The sequence below is a fragment of the Sarcophilus harrisii genome, chromosome 1 (genome assembly GCF_902635505.1).
Source record: "Sarcophilus harrisii chromosome 1, mSarHar1.11, whole genome shotgun sequence".
Lineage (NCBI taxonomy): Eukaryota > Metazoa > Chordata > Mammalia > Dasyuromorphia > Dasyuridae > Sarcophilus > Sarcophilus harrisii.
Genome location: NC_045426.1, coordinates 659,497,084 through 659,514,445, shown reverse-complemented (window position 1 = coordinate 659,514,445; position 17,362 = coordinate 659,497,084). Strand labels below are relative to the sequence as shown.

General features: G+C 37.3%; 1 protein-coding gene across 3 annotated transcripts; it reads right to left on the bottom strand.

The window, feature by feature from the left end:
• Positions 1-1,343: 1,343 nt before the first annotated feature.
• Positions 1,344-17,016, bottom strand: CLEC4O (C-type lectin domain family 4 member O). 3 transcript variants are annotated; one of them, XM_003763048.3, is made up of 9 exons: positions 16,877-17,015; positions 15,978-16,088; positions 15,644-15,706; positions 14,041-14,124; positions 12,992-13,054; positions 12,462-12,551; positions 10,273-10,424; positions 4,690-4,790; positions 1,345-3,492 (listed from the first exon to the last, which is right to left on the bottom strand). In XM_003763048.3, the coding sequence occupies exons 1-9, from the start codon at positions 16,962-16,964 to the stop codon at positions 3,354-3,356; spliced, it is 891 nt and encodes a 296-aa protein (XP_003763096.2). In that variant the 5' UTR covers positions 16,965-17,015; the 3' UTR covers positions 1,345-3,353. The 3 variants fall into 3 exon arrangements, with proteins under 3 accessions (XP_031803807.1, XP_003763096.2, XP_031803808.1); XM_031947947.1 differs by lacking the exon at positions 15,978-16,088 and having other exon boundaries at positions 1,344-3,492; positions 16,877-17,014; XM_031947948.1 differs by lacking the exons at positions 1,345-3,492; positions 4,690-4,790 and adding an exon at positions 5,763-5,982 and having other exon boundaries at positions 16,877-17,016.
• Positions 17,017-17,362: the final 346 nt, after the last annotated feature.

The following is a 17,362-nucleotide window of genomic DNA, read 5'->3' as shown; positions in this document are numbered from 1 at the left end:
TCCACATTTTCAAAGCTTGTCACGATTAGCTTTTCTAAACTCTTCTGTGAAAATTGGTGCAGGATACAGAGATATAACTGTGCCTAAACAAAGCATAAGCTGCAAGGAATACCCAAAGATTTCTCCCTAGGTGATCTATCAAGGCAAGTAATTCAAAAGTCACATTAGAGCAAATATTTTAGTATTTCTATAGGGTCTCTGATAATTTATAAATAAGCTTTTTTCATATAGGCATCTAGTGACAAGTAATATCAGAGCTAGCAGTTGGGAATATGTGGGTCAGTTCTGTCCAACTCGTCATGATCCTATTTGGGATTTTCTTGACAAAGATACTGGAGTAGTTTGCCATTTTCTTCTCCAATATTTTAAAGTTGAGGAACTTAGGCAAAAAGGTAAATGATTTCCCCAGGGTCATATAGTTAGTAAATGGGGCTAGATTTGAACTCATCTCTCTGAGTGTTCTGGACACCAGCCCCAGCACTCTACCCACTATTCCATCTAGCTACCAAATTAGGAACATATTAACTCATATTAGAAGAAATTCTGTTGAAGTGCTAGTTGAATTGGAAATAGCCATGGGAGAAAAGTAAAAATACTAGATTTGGAATTGGAGGATCTATTTACTTGAGTAACCTTGGGTGGCTGAGTCACTTACTCTCTGAACGTCATCATTTTTATTTATTTTAAAAATGGAGGAGATTGACTAAATATGCTTATTTATCTATTTTCCTATTTTCTATAATCTTTGAGGACTCTTCCGATTCTGAGATCTTGTGATTAGGATGAGTAAATCTCCAACCCACCCTCTTGCCTCTATTATGAACTTCTTCCCACTATGCATCCATTATACAAAAGAGAGAAATGACACTGAGGAAAAGGAGTTGGTTCAGAAATAGTCTCTAGGGAAAGTAGATACACAACAGAAAGTGAAGAGGAAGTGTCAATTCTATATAGAATTGGATTTGAGTCCTTGCCCTTTTTTGCATACACAAAAAATTTTGTCCTTAATTTTATTGATAGCTTGAGTATTTATTTGTGTGAAGACTTAGACAAAAGCAAATTTGATGCTCCCAAGGGAAACCTAGAGGAAGAAGTGTTAACTAAAGAGTGACTATTGTGAGGTTCTTATGACTGCATTTGATTTAACTGAGTTCTGAGATTTGTCAATGGAGCACTACTTACATGAGTTTATTCTTTTCCCCAACTCTGACATTTTATGTTCTGTGGTACTTTGGGGCTGTCATTCTAGGTCCCATGTTCCAAGGTTCTAACATCTCATTCAAGCTCTGACATTCCAGTTCTTTTCAGCTTAAAAAAAATGTATTATGAACTCAACAACAAAAATCAGAAAACTGTAGATTAAATGGCAAGTTTTTGTTCTTTAATGTTTGTATTATTCTAAGTTTGACACAGTAGTAACAAAATTCTGAGCTTACTTTTATTTTCTTTTTGTATTTAAAATTTTTATTGCTATTTTCCTTCTTTTTTGCATCTCTTTTTACCGCCTCAGCTTTTCCTTCCAAAAAATAAGACACTCTACTAGCCATATCTGAAAATATATGCCTCACTTATCACCTCTAGTCTATCACTTCTTAGCAAAAGATAAGAGGCTGTCTTCATCAGCTATCCTCTGTTGCCATGACTGGTCATTTCAATGATCATAGGTCTGAAATCTGTCATTCTATGTTCTAAGATCTCTCCTAGCTCAAATGCTCTATGAATCTGTGTCCAGCTGGATATTATCCACAAACGTTAAATTCACCAAGTCAAAAACAGGACTTATTATTTTTCCTTTCAGCCTCCCTCTCTCCTAAACTTCCTTGTTTCTGTTAAAGACACTGCCATTCCTCTAGTATCCAGGGTTCATACACTGAGCAGCATTTCTTATTTCTTACTTTCTCTCTTTTCACATATCCAATCAGTTGCCATCACTCTTTCTGTACATTCTCTCTATTTACTCAACCACCACTTGTTTTCAGGCTATTGCCACTGTATGTCTGGACTATTGAAATTGATCTTCCTACCTCAAGTCTCTTTCCATGCTAACCCATACCCCACACAATTGCCAAATGACTTTTTACAAATACAGATAAGACTATGTAACTTGTCTCCTCAAATCTTCTTCCTTTTGCTTCTAGAATAAAATACCAGCTCCTCTATCTGGCTGTTAAAGTCCTTCATAGACTTCAAGCACTTTTTCACGTTTCATCATATGTCATCCTCTTCATCCATTCTATAGTTGTTTCTACATATTCTACATATCAACTTCTCTGGTTGATCTAGATGAAACTAGACTCAACTCAATTCTAGATTGGCCCAACAGATTGTGATTGTTCCTTACATATGACCCTCCATCTTCCCTTTTTATTACACTGGCTATCATTCATGAATGCACTCACTCCTCAGCTCTGACTTATAAAATGCTTTCATTTTCAAGAATCATGTCAAATAACATCTCCTACATAAAACTTTTATTTATCCTACCCCCTTCCAATATAACAGAAATAAAAATGGCTCTGGAGTTAAAAGATCTATTTTCAAATGGAGTATCTGATGCTTACTTTGTGACTTAGTGTGAGTTCCGTAGCTACTCTGGGCCTTCTCCATTTGAAAATGAGGTAATTGGACTCAATGAACTCTGAGGTCCTTTTTAGCTCTTATTTTAGGGTCTTATGTTTCTTAGCTACTTTGTTATTTTTGTCTATACTTCTCAAAATGTATTGTCCACACTGTCCCCAGTGAATGTAAGCTCCTTGAGAGCAGAAATTGTTCTAATTTTTTTGTCTTTGTATCCCAAGGACCTAACATAATACTTGGCATAGAATAGGGGACATAGTTGATGAATGGTGCTAATTAGTTGATTGATTGTGTCTCTCCATTGCTAAATTAAGTAGCTTGACCTAAGGGAGTATAGGGAAGCACAATAGTGAAGGTAGGAATTAAGGGGCTGTTTCTTAGTTTCCTTGAGTCTAGGCCAACATTGGAAAACCCAGAATCAGCGAAAGGTCCAGCTGGGGTTGCCTTGGAAAGAAAAAGGGAATCAGCCACTAGAAGGAGATGTTTTCTCTTCCGCAGACAATCCTTCAACTCAGCAGAATGTAAGGGCCAGTCAGTACAGTAGGAGAAAAGCTTCTAACAAAGGACGAAAATACTTTATTGGTCTCCCAAAATATACCTGTTGACCCCATAACCCTGCATAATTGTAGGGATCCATGGTCCAGAGGGTACAAGTCTGAGAAGGTAATGTCTATTGAGGGCTCACATCTGGACATCATATGTTCCATGAAGACTGAGTTGTGGAGGGAGGGAGCTCAGCCAGCGAACCACCTCCTGGTCTCTTCCACTGCTGAAGCTCAACAGGTCTGCCTCTTCTCACAGATCCAATTATCAGAGGATACCTCACATGTAAAGTCGTTCCATTTGCCATGATGCAACATCATGACACAGTTCTCCCTCCCCTGGCTGTCATTAGGTTCCCCTTCATTCCAGTTGCTGGGAGAAGACAAGCACACATACATACACACAGGAGCTATAGTCAGTCCTAAGGCAGGGATACCAGATTAAATTCTCATCACTCAATTGGGGTTCTACATATCAACTTCTCTGGTTGGTCTAGAAGAAACTAGAGTCAACTCAATTCTAGACTGACCCAACAGATTGTAGTTGTAACATCTAAGCTACTTAGGAATGCCAGGGAAGAAAAAAAGGCGACTTCTTGGAAGTCTTCTTAATCTCTTTCAGCCCTTAGTCATCTCTCCCTCAGGTTTGAATTGTATTATCTATATCCTTTATAGGGTAAGAATTATTTACTCATAAGTTGGAAAGAACCTCCTCAGAGGGCATGTAGTGCAGTTATATTAGGACAGAAATCCCTTCAACAGCATGCCTCAAACAAATTTTAAGCCCTCCAGTGAGGATTTAAACTAACCTCATCCCAAAATAGGTCACTTTACTTTAGGAGAATTTAAATTGTTAGAAAAGTGTTGTTTTGTTTTGTTTTTCTCATTGCAACAAGTCCACATTTCCTCTTATAAAACTTCTTCCCATTACTCTTGGTTATGTCTTCTGAGGTTTCTCTTCCACATTATGAGGTATCAATAGGTGGGAGAAAGCTATTGTGTCCTGCCTGAGTCTTCTTTTGTTTGGAGACATCTCCAGTTCATTCAATCAAAACTCCCATGGGAAGATGGCAAGGCATCTCATTGTCTTCATTTCCCTTCTCTGAATGGACTCTAGATTCTGTTCATCTCTTAAATACCCAAGAGTCAACCATAGATGTCCAGATATAGTTTGATCACAGCAGAATACATGTCTTCTTAATACTGTACACTGTGTCTCTCAGTGCAGAAGAAGCTTTCATTTTATTGCCACTGAACATGTGCATTGTATAATTGTATTGAAATGGTATCTAATTTTATACATATGCATATATGAGCATGCATATATGAACATACAAAAGCACACATTATGTAACCTAGACTGCTCCTAAAGGACACGAAACATTTCTTACCCATCTCTGGATCCTTTTCTGCATTCAATGTAAAGCCCCAAATCTAGTGAGAACTTAATATCAGTTGAATGGTCAAGTGAATTGGGGAGGCCCCTACAGACCTGAGGTCCCCTTCCTAGACAAACACTTTTAAGGATAGGTCAGGTTCCCAGATGCCTATATCCTGGGTTGAGACTCACGTGTATCCAAGACTGGTACCATCAATCCACTTATGTATCCCTTCTTTGACTTTTCTGAGGCCAATCCAGAATCCCAGCCTCTCAGTAGGAGTCAGGAAGTTCTAGATAGGGAGAGACAGGTGAAATTCATTCAGCTCATGTTAAACTAACAGAAACTGGTATTAGATGCCAGTTTGGCACAATATATAGGGGCCTGGGGAAAAAACTGATTTTTAATCTTAAAGATTTATATGAAATTTATATGAATTTACATGAAAAAGTATATAGAGAAGAGAGAACAATTAAGAGATGAAACCCTGAATCCTTGAAGAATCAAAGACCTAAGTTTCAGTCCAGATCCAATCATTCAATGATCTATGTGTATATATATGGCTTTTAAATCCTGTTGAGCCTCAGTTCCCTCCTCTATATCAGAGCTTCTTAAATTTTTCCACTTGTGACTCCTTTTTGCCTGAGAAATTTTCAAACAACTCATCTCAACTGTGTTCCTGGCAGTGTGTGTGCATTGGCAATGCAAAGTCCAGGTGTTGTATGTTCAGAGCCAAGGCTGCAGTGAAGTCCCCTGTATAATCTGGGCGAGCAAGATTCTCTGCATATTTGATTTTGAATGAATTTTTGGTTCTTGCACTCAGAAACCTTTTACTGTGGCCAAAGTTTTCACAACCCCACATTCAATTGCAAGACCCCATATGGGGTTGTGATTCACAGTTTAAGTTTAAACCCAAAGTTTAAGCAAAGCTTTATATGATGATGATGATATTGACTAAAGCATGCTCACAAATAAGAATGATGAAAATTGATGAAAAGATTTGTGTAACCAACAACTGTTAAAGAAATATGAAGACTTGTTAAGATTTGTTGGTGCATGTTACTTTATTATAAATGTATGAGGAACAATAAAATCTCCATCTCCATGAATGCAATTGAATAATCTGGGCCAGATGGCCTAAAGAAATATGGAAGATGGAAAGATAAGAGCCATAGAGTGAGTGTATGTGTGGGTGTAAAAGGAGGAGGAAGAAAAGAGGGAATAAGAGAGGAAGAGAAACAGAAAAAGAGGGAGAGAAATGGAAAGGGAAGGAGAGGATAGAAAGGGAAGGGGAGAGACACACACAGAGAAACAGATTTCTTTGATTTCTATCACTCACTGGATAGATGTGGAAAATGGAGAAGAGGAGAACATTATTCAGGCGCTTAGAAGAGAGAAGGCAAGTGGTAGTGACTCATAATCCACGATGAAACTGAAAATAGAGACTTATTCTCATAGCTTCCATAAGGATTTTTTTTGAGAACCTATGAAAAATGCAAAAAAAAAATAAATAAATAAAAGATTTTTTGGAAATCTATTGATGAGGTTTAGATTTGGGATACCCAAATGAAATCAGAGTTTTTTGTGGTCAGGGAGTTAAATAAGGTCTATGGCTGCACAAGGATAGGGAGTTCTGTGGATTCCCTTCTAGCGGTGCAAGCAGTTCTCTGTAAAGGAATTTATAGACCCGAAAACCTAGATTTATAAAACAGGTTTATTATGGGGATTGGAAGTAAGATTAAAGTCTAGTTAAGGAAATAGGTGAGAATAAAGAGAGGATGGCACTGGAAACAGTATTCCAGTGGGCAGAAGCTCCTTGGGGTGCCAAGTTTGGTATGAATGGCATATTTTGAACCTCTGCAAAGAAAAGGTTTTAGTTTGGCTCTTTTATAATGGGGGGGTTTTGGCTACAAGCTGAAAGGGGCCAGTGGGTGGAGTCCCAGGTTGGTTTCTCACTGGGTTTCAGCTAGGGATAGAATTTGAATTGAATTCAATGAGTTTTGGGACTGAGCCAACCCCATCCAGATAAGAAAGATGAAACTGTTTGTGCTTGGGAGGGAGATCCCTCACTGAGGCAGAATTGAAAGAGGTTTTCTCCTTTAAGGATTTTCAGTTTGGGGGTTCCCTCTTCACTATGAAAAACGATAAAAAAAAAGTTTTTTTTTTATAAAGAACAACAACAAACCAAAAACAAACAAAAGTTCTCTGACCTGTGTTCTAAGAACTCTCCTAGCCCTGACATTCTGTGTTTTAAGAGCCCTGCCAGTCCTCACATTCTAGATCTAACGTTGTTCTAACGTTCATGCCAGCTCTAACATCTTATGTTCTAAAGGCCTTTGTATTCTTATGAATTGTAAACATTCAGCTGAGGTAAAGATTCCTTCTAGACCAGTGATCAAAAGATGTGATCTTTAGGAGGTATAGCTACAGAGACACTATAGTGATCAGGACTTTTAAGCAGATGCCATAATTTCACATCTATGAAAGACAGAAATGTTGGCAAACATCCATCAGTTATGCCTGGAAAAGGCTATTAGGAAAAAAGACGTTGGACTGTGAAGGAAAGCACTGAAAGGGAGGAGCAAACTTTTCTTCACTAGCTTGTTATAGCTCTTCCTAGGCCAAAATTGTTAAATCTCAGAGATTAGGTAAAACTCTGGGTTGCAGCTTGTCACTGTGAGGTTCTTGTCCCTCTATGGTCTTAAATATGGTTCTTTTCTATATCCATCAATTTAGAAATAAAAACAATTCATATTATGAATTTTGCATTCCTGAATCCTTGTGAAAAGAATTTATGGTTATTTTGGGGGATTAGAATAGGGAAGGGGAATTCCCAGATCCTGCTTGGCTGGAACCATTTAGTAAGAGTCCTCAGATCCTTTGTGTGAGGAAGAAATCTTTGGCAAGAGAGTTACATGTAAATAAGAGAGACTAATTGCATAATATTTAGAAGGATAGGTCCTTGTGACTTGTGATAGTCAGAGAATGGGCCGCCATTGCATCCAGTAGTTTCTTTACCTTTTCTCACTCCTTAAATCTAAACATATGCGATCTTGATACACTCCACTTCCTTGCCTGAGAACCAAGTATGTTATAATCCCTCCCCAGCAAGTTTTTCCAGTTACCCTTAAGGGAGATGGAGAGATATTATATAAATTCTAGATTCTAGTTTCTCCCTTTCTCAATGAATCCTTCAAATATTTGTCAAGGATATTTTCCTAGAAACAAAAAATAATTATGCAATATAATACTTTATCTAGAAAACTCTTAAAGAGTCACCTAAAATTAATTCAAACAATTAATTACTTCAACAAAGTTGTAGAGTATTAAATAAACCTACACAAATCCTAATTCTTTCTGTGTATTACCAACCAAATTTAGCTGGAAGAGTTAGGAAAAGAAATTATACTAAAATTATTTACAAAGTTTATAAAAAAAAAGTTTATTTGAGAGTCTACCTAATAAGACACACACACACACACAGGGACAGAGAAACAAAGAGACAGAGAGAGATTATATAAATACAACTACAAAACAACTCCTTACATGAAGACAGACCTCAGCAATTGGAAAGAGTTGAGCTCATATCAATATATAAAAAGGACAAGTCTACCTAAATTATTTTACATATTCAGTGTCATAGCAATACCACTTTCATCCTTTCATAGGACAACTTCACAGTTTAAACAATGACTCTAACTGCATAAAAAAAAAAAACAATTTTGAAAGACCTAAGGATGCTGATCAATATAATACCAACCATATCTTCATAGAGAATATGATGAAGCATGTCACCAGCTTTCTAAAAGAGAGGTGAGGGATTATAGGTGCAGAGTAAGACATATATTTTGGACATAGCCAATGTACGGACATGTGTTGTTTGAGTATGCTACCTTGTGTGTCCACCTTCTTCCAGATTGGAGAGGAAATCATAGTGTTGAAATAAAAGGAGGATGGAAATAGGAAAGAAAGAAAGAAAGAAGGAAAGAAAGAAAGAAAGAAAGAAAGAAAGAAAGAAAGAAAGAAAGAAAGAGAGAAAGAAAGAAAGAAAGAGAGAGAAAGAGAGAGAGAAAGAAAGAAAGAAAGAAAGAGAGAGAGAAAGAAAGAAAGAAAGAAAGAAAGAAAGAAAGAAAGAAAGAAAGAAAGAGGGAGAGAGGGAGAGAGAGAGAGAAGAGGAGGAAGGGAAAAAGGGAGGAGGGGAGGAAGGAAATAAAAATGTTAATAAAGAATTTAAAAAATTTTCTTAATGTACAAAGGAGGACAAAAGGAGGTTCAGAGGGAAATATAAACAAGTAGAACACACCTATGGAACTAATGTGCTCAATCAATAAGTACTTTGTAAAATAAGGGGTATATATGATGGAACTTTGTAGTTTCATATATAATCTTATTTTTCTATTCTTTTATATGAAAATATTTGTGTTTCAAGCTAATTGTACAATATTTCAGAGTCTGATTCTTTTTGTACAGCAAAATAACGTTTTGGTCATATATACTTATTGTGTATCTAATTTATATTTTAATATATTTAACATCTACTGGTCATCCTGCCATCTAGGGGAGGGGGTGGGGGGGTAAGAGGTGAAAAATTGGAACAAGAGGTTTGGCAATTGTTAATGCTGTAAAGTTACCCATGCATATATCCTGTAAATAAAAGGCTATTAAATAAAAAAGAAAAGAAAAGAAAATAATTGTGTTTGTTGGTGTTTTATCAATTTCAAAATCAATTTTAGAATACTTTTAAAGATGAATTTCTCTAATATTATGTGTATGACTCTATTGAAAAACCTATTATCTCTAAGATAAAATGCAAAGTCTTTAGCCTAACATTCAAAGTCCTTGACAATTTGGCTTCAATCTATCTTTCCAGTCTTATTTTACATTATTTGGTATTCCAGCCAAACTGGATAACTAACTAGTTGTCTTCTATTTTGCTGTCTCCCTCAAACCCATTATGCTCTTACATTGACTCTCCTATTCATTTGTTGGGACCCTTTGCCTTCCTTCAGGCCCATCTCAGATCTCTAAGTCATGAAACCTTCCTTAAGCCCTTGAGACCCTCCTCCCCAGCAGAAAGTGAGCACCCCTTTCTCCATCTTCTCATGGAATTTTGCCTGGGCCTCCCCTCTGAACTAATTAAACTCTCCCTTATATTTGACTATATCAGGATCCCATATATTTTAAATGTATGCTCCTTAAAAACCAGGATTGTACAGTTTGTTTGAAATTTTATTAGCATTCCCTGATGACATATATGTATGTTTATATATTTGTGTGTATGTAGAGAGAAATAGGTTTATAAAAATATTTAATAATTTTGTTATATATAAATTCTAAGCCCACTTTTCTACATTTAAAGTTTACAAAACACTTTCCTCATAATATCCCTGAGCAGTGCACACTATTTGAAAATTAAGAAACTGAGATTGAGATAGGTTGTCATTTGTCTAAAGTAATACACCTTGTATGTTGCAGAGCAAAGATTCAAACTCAGCTCTTTGTACTCTAAGACTTTGTGCTTTGTGCTCCACCATCCATATGGTGTCTATTTTTTGTTTCTATTTTGCCTCTCTTGCAAAAACCTTTTAGTACTTAATCAAAATTTTCAGAATTGAATTGAGATGGGACATGAAGGAAGAACAGGTTTGGGGAACAGATATGTATTGATAGAACAGATTTATATGAGAACTATTCACCCCAGGAAATGAGTGATGAGTATTGAGGAGATCCATTCTCCTCAAGAAGTGAGTGATGTGTACATCCAATGACCTTACCTGCTCATCACGGTTATTGATGATCACTAGGTGAGCTTTCTTCTGGATACAGTCATCCCTGGCCTTAGACCAAGTGAGCTTGATCTTGGAGAAGAAATAACAGGAACCTTGGAAGGCCTTCCAGGGACTAGGGCATGGTTGACAGAAGGATCCTGGCAAGGAGAGAAGGAAAGGAAGGAAAATTGAGAGCATCTTTGAGTTATTCATAGGAAGAAACAACTTCCCTTTCCATTACTCTCACTTCACCTATAAACAAAGGATCAGTCAGCTAGTCTGTAAGCATTTATTAAATATCTACTGTGTCAGTCAGCAATAAAATTATTAGGCACCTATTATCTTCCAGGGACTGTGCTAAGTGATGAGGATACAAAGGATAGCAAAAGACAATTCTTGCTCTTGAGAAACTTATATTCCAACAGGATTAGTAACAGCAAAAGTCAGGACTGGGATGGAGTTGCTGATTTGAGGGCAGGGAGACCTGGGTTGCAGGATCATGGGATAAGAAAATTCTTCAATTTCCTAGTCTACAAGGAACTTCAAAGATCATTTCATCCAGCCTCCAATACATGGCAGGATTCCCCTTTATGGCACCCCAAAAAGGGATTGTTACTTGAAAACTGCCAGTAATGAGTCAATCAGTCAGTGGACATCTATTAACTGCTTACTATTATCCAGGAATAGAAATAAACATGGGAAATATAAAAAAAGGCAAAAGCTACAACTCAGACCTGAAGGCCATTATGTTGATCCCCAGATGAAATGTAAGTTAATTATTATAATATGGTATAGATAGTTAAATCTATGGAGAGAAAGAGGATTGGGAGGAGACAATAGCCAAAAGAAAATCACTCTCCAAAATAGAGATGAGTCCCATAAACCACTAAGGATCCCTGTGGGCCACATTGATTTTAAAGCACTTGTTAACATTATCTATGTTCTATTCTATTTTTAATTAAATACTCCCCAACTATATTTTAGTCTGTTTTGGGTGTCACTTGGAATTATTTTGGCTCTTGAAATATGTGTTTGAAACATCTTCTCTGAACTAACCTACCAATGAAAACATAGACAAGATTGGGGAAATATTCAACCTCAATTCTCCCCAGAAAAGAGAGATAGCAAAAAGAACCAAGTACTAACTGTCCAACTCCATAGAATCATCTAATGGTGTTAACTATTTTTCTTTTTAAAAAATATTATTTGTGGAGCAGCTAGATGATACAATGGATAGAGACCCAGCCCTTCAGTCAGGAGAACCTGAGCTCAATTCTGACCTCAGACACTTAATACTTCCCAGCTGTGTGATCCTGGGCAAGTTACTTAACCCCAATTGCCTTGCAAAAAACAAATAACAATAAAAATATTATTTGCTATATGGACTGACTATCTGAGATGGAGGAGGAAGAAAAGAAAGGAAAGAGAAGAAATTTTAGTGATGGAAAAAAAAAACTTTTGAGTACATGAAGTTGTAGTCTTATGAAGGGCCCACCCCACAGGCAAATAATCAATGTATTATTTCATTAATAGGAAATTTTAACATTCTGTTACCTTGGAACTTGGAAGGCCCTTAGAAAACATCTGGTATAATCATTGTCTTAATTCTATCTAAAATATATTCTCTAACTGAATGTAGATCTAAACATAATATTTTCACCTTTTTGTTTGTTTGCTTTCTTTTTCATTTTTCCCTTTCTGTCTGATTTTTTTTCTTTCACAACATGACAAATATAGAAATATGTTTAAAAGGATCAAACATATTTAACATCTATAAACTTGCTTGCTGTCTTGGGGTGGAAGTAAGGGAAGGAGGGAGAAAAATCTGGAACACAAAGACTTACAAAAATGAACGTTGAAAACTATCTTTACATGTATTTGGAAAATAAAAATACTATTGATAAAAATATATATATATATATTCTCTAAATGGGCTTTTAGCCTCCATTTGAAGGTTTTCAGTATCAGTCTTTGAAAGGGGAACTTAGAGGACATACAATACAACCCCTAATTAAACATAAATTCCTTACATAACAAAATCCAAAGTGATATCTAGTTTCCCCCTCGAAAACTTCCAGAGTCAGTACTTAGGAAAGAATACAGTCGGTCAATCATCTCTCATGTCTCTTGCCACCCCAATCCATAGGAGGACCTCTCTCAACTTCTTAGAACCATAATCCTCATTTCCATCTTACCATTTTCACTCCTCACAGCCTCCAGTCCACGAAACATCTCACTTCGAATGTTCTCTCGATCTTCTCTTGCCTCAGCTAGTTCCTGAGACACTATAAATGCACGTGGGATATGATCAGCACAAGGTCTATGGTCAGGATTAGTACATGGGAGTCAGTTCTTAGTGAAATGGAGGGACAGAGGTAAGACTATGAACCCAGAGGGACATGGACCAAAATTAAACTATGATATAGGGTTATAGTCATTTGAGGGAAATAAATTAGTGGGGTCAAGGTCATTCCAGGATCATTGTCAGGACTAGTTCATTGAGAGGGATTAACATCTATCTAAAAGAAATTATGAAGATCAATGGTAAGAAAGAGGTTGGAAAGGGCAAATTGAGAAGGGTAAGAGTCAGGTTGACAGGAGTAGGAGTCTGAGACAGCCTATAGAAAAGGTCATGTGCAGGTGGGAAATAAGAGAGTGGGAAGAAATTGAATTGTGGGTATCACAGGTTTGAGGATCTACACCAGATCTTGAGATATGAACATACGGGTAGTACTCAGGCTGGCTTGACTCTCTTGCAGGTTTCTCAGCGTCTCAGCCATTGTCTCAGCTGAAGGAAAACAAAAATGTTTCATATCCCTTCATGTGAGCATCTTCTTAGAAGCCACAAAAAATTATCAGAGTTGAAAGAGACTTCAGAGGTCCTCTAGAACAAGGCTTCTTAAACCTTTTCCACTTGTAAGCCCTTTTCTCTTGAGAAAAATTTACATATATAAGGTATGCAGTTTTGTGCATATGTGTATATGTATGTGTGTTTGTGTGTGTAATGTGTGTAGGTGTATATATAAAACAGATATATAATATAGGTATATGAAATAGTTATGCAAATCAAACATTTACTGATAGCAATTGTTATCACTAAATGTTTAATTGATATATCTATGTTATATAGCTATATTCCTGGGGTCACAAAAATTTTTTTGGTGAAAAGGGATTGTGAATGAAAAAGGTTTAAGAAGCCCTGCTCTAGACCAACCAGTACCAGCTATAAAAGGAATTCCCTCTATAATACCTCCAACAATTAGTTGTCTAGACTCTAATTGAAGACATCCAGTAACAAAAAACTCACTATACCTTAAAAACTAACCATTATACTTTTAGACAGTATTAAATGAATAACACCTTATCTACAATTTCTCTCTCTCCCTCCCTCAGTAAATCTACTTGTTTTCTTTTACTTCAGCCTCAATTTGTCTAGCCCCACCCTTATTTGGGACCAGTCATTCATACAATGTTCAACTATAGAACACAGTATAGAATCATAAAATCTTAGGACTAGAACATAGAGTTGAAAGAGACCTCAAAGGACATCTACTCCAAAGTGCTTATTTTCCATGAGGAAACTGTAGCCCAAAGAAATTAATAACTTGCCTAAGATCACACAAAAAATAAGTGGCAGAGTGGGAACTAGAACTCAGGATTTATCCCTCCAAGATCAATACTCTTTCCCCTGTTCTATGATTGAAGCTTCCACTTTGGAATCCTCCAAGAGGGACCTGCTGAGGAAACCCTTTCCTATGGTCTTGGTTTTCTTACCTTTTGCTTTTAGAGTCTGATGCTTGCTGTCCGAGGAGTTCAAGTCTACCTGAAGAGCTACCAGCTTCTCTGAATTCTTTGACCCTGGTCACAGAGGAAGAGCATGGAGAGAAGAGAGAATCAACCTCATCAGAGAAACAAGGGGTTACTTCATATTTTGAGTCCAGAAAGGAGATCACATAATCTCATTCCATGTAATCATATTACTCTTTATACATTTAAGTATATCTCATGTTATCTCTATCCCATCCCTCATATTGTCTGCACCTTTTCCCAAACTATTTCACCCTCAACCCATATCCTTCTGCATTTGATCCTTTATCCTACCCTTTATTTTATTATCATCCTTTTTTTGAACAAATATCAACCATTGTCTCATTTCTACCTTTTTTCCTTTTCCTCTTTCTCCTTCTCCTCTTCCTCAATCTTCTCTCCTCTCTGTCTTTCTGTCTCCATCTGTCTTTCTTCTCTCTCTCTCTCTCTCTCTCTCTCTCTCTCTCTCTCTCTCTCTCTCTCTCTCTTTCTGTCTCTCTGTCTCTCTGTCTCTCTCTCTTTCTGTCTCTCTGTCTCTGTCTCTCTTTCTCTCTCTCTCTGTCTCTCTTTCATGCACACACACACACACAGACATACACACCATCCAGGCTCTGGGTCTATAGCTCTTCTGTGGTTTCAGAATTGAACTAAATATATCTACTACCAGGGTTTAGGCATCAAAAGCTTTAAAATGCTACTTTTACTTCCCTGGGAGTGGGACAGGGCCTGCATTCTCTCTGAACATCTCCACAAGCTGTCAGTAATCTGCTTCACTTTTGCTCTAGGTCCTAATCCCTGGAGGATCCAATCATAATCAATGCCAAAGATTTGTATCAAGATGCAATCCCTTCTCTCACACACACTGAATGTGATTCAACATGAAAACTCCTTCCTTCTACATATTCACAATTCCTTGTGTGTACAATGACTAATAAACTATATGTGCTGCCTTTTTCCCTGTGCTATAACCAATTTAAACTACCTCATGCCAAAGAATGACTAGCTTCAAGAGTATATATCACAAGATCAGAGATAAAAAGCTGGAAGGGCCCATAAATTCCAATTTCCCCCTAAGTTTTTTTTAAAAGATGAATAAAATGGGGCCTAGGGAAATTAATTGTTTTGTTCAGGGTCACATATGTAATATTAGAGGTAGGATTAGAACACACATTCTCTGATTCTAGAGTCAGAGTCTCTTGCTTTTTCTTTCTTTTGCAGTCTATTCATTGGGTAATCAGTGATTGTGGAGAGTACTGATTATTATTATATTTTCTCTCATTAGATATCTGCCTTCCTTTAATTTTTTACACCCTTAATTTTAACACCATTTCAATCCCAATTCTATCTCCCATCTCATCCCCAAAGCAATTTCATTCAACTATCTATCTCACCACCCCATTCCTTCACCCATTTCTTTTCAATATTACCCCTATCTCATCACTATCCCACATCCTATTCTATTCACCTTCCATCTCCCCCTTCAACTTCAATTGTAGACCAAGTGAAAAGACATGGACAAAAAAACCTAAGCATATAAATTCCTGATCCAAAAAACTGAGGATTCACTCACCATTGACTTGTATTCTCTCCAGTTGCTCATCCAGGTTCTCTATCTCTCTCGATAATTCCATAACTTGGAGAAACAAGGTAAATATTTCTCTTTTTCTTCTTTTTAGTTCCTTCTTCTCCCACCTTTCCACCCTTATTTTATCTCCTTCCCTTATCTCCTTCCCTTCATCATCAGTTTTCATAGTTCTGGTACCCCATCTCAATTGCCTTTAGGCTTCCATTTACTCCTTATCACCCTCCCTGTACCATAACTCCAGTGGTCATGACCCTAATAGCCATGCTGCTCAAGAGGGTCTAGACTCCTGGGTCTCAACCATCCTTCCCCCTGTTCTCACCTTTGGACAACAGCATACTAAGGAGAATTATCCACAGAAAAGAAGTCACAGAAAATAACAGATAAAGGGGAAAGGCAGGTCGGCCTCCAGGAAGCTGCTTTGCCCACCATCCTGGAGGAGATATCAACATCAGGGAAGGAACAAGAGAGGGAAATTCCCCTTCTATCCCCATCCCATATGTGGGCAGAGAGCAGAGATTAGGCTCACTGTACACTTATATACTTTTTTGGGAACCCTTGAATTTGGGGTCCTAAAAATGAAATTTAAAAAACTTAATAGGAAAGGATCATAGCAACATTTATAGCTAAAGCTGGAAAAGACTTTAGAAATAATCTTTATTTCTGGACTGGCCCTTTATTTTAGAAATCAATAACCAATAATTCAGATAGGTCAAGAGACTATCAGCTATATAATAACTGACAGAGCTGAACCCAGTTCCTCTGAATCACATGACCTTGTCATACCATTGCACACGTTTGAAAAGAGCAAAGGTTAGAGGGGGTTTGAGGGAATTGAAAAGTATAGGAGATTGGAGAGGAGGGAAAAGTTGGTAGAAAGTTGGAGAGAAAAAAGATATGTAATAAGGAGAAAGATGAGAAGTATAAGGATATGGAGTTGGGAAAGACTATTGAGGGATTAGGCAAAAATAAAAGAAAATGGAGGGCGAAAAGAGATAGGGTTTAATGGAAATAGGAGAGATCTTGGGTATGTCAAGGAAAGAGCAAAATGGAGGAAGAAGATAACAGAAAGGAAAAGAGAAAAGAGGTCATATAGAAGATAAAGTAAAGGGTGGGAATACAGCTACCTTTCTAGAACTGAGACTCTAACAAAACAACCAATTCTCTAAGATATAACAGGTTTGTTCAGCAAGGAATCGTGTACCCAGCCTTTCAGCTCACCAGCTTCCCAGGGACGCCATTGGCGCTTAGTGTCAGCCATCTCAAATTCCTCAGAGGTCTCCCACCGATTGTATTGAATAGATTCCATGAATGTGCAGCTTCCTCTGCTCTGGAAAGCCCTAGTCTAGAAGCTTATTTTAAGAAATTACACCCTTCATTTAAAAGGAAATAGCATGTTGCTCCACCCCCTGCCCTTCCTTCAATTCCCCCTAAATTGTCCTTCTGAGCAGTTTTCTCTTGCTCATCACTTAAGTCTGGAGAGGACCTTGTGTGCATATGCATTAGAAAGGAACCCTGGAGCTAGTGGTAGGGGGTAACTAAACCCTTCAGAACTCATTTAAGCATGTGGGCATGATAGCTGTCTTCATACCTGAACGGCTTCTATGTGAAAGACAGATAAGACTTGTTCAATGTAGAATTAGTGGCTATAGTTAACTGGAAGTTAGAAGGAAATTACTTCTATTCAATGTGAGGAAAAATTTATTA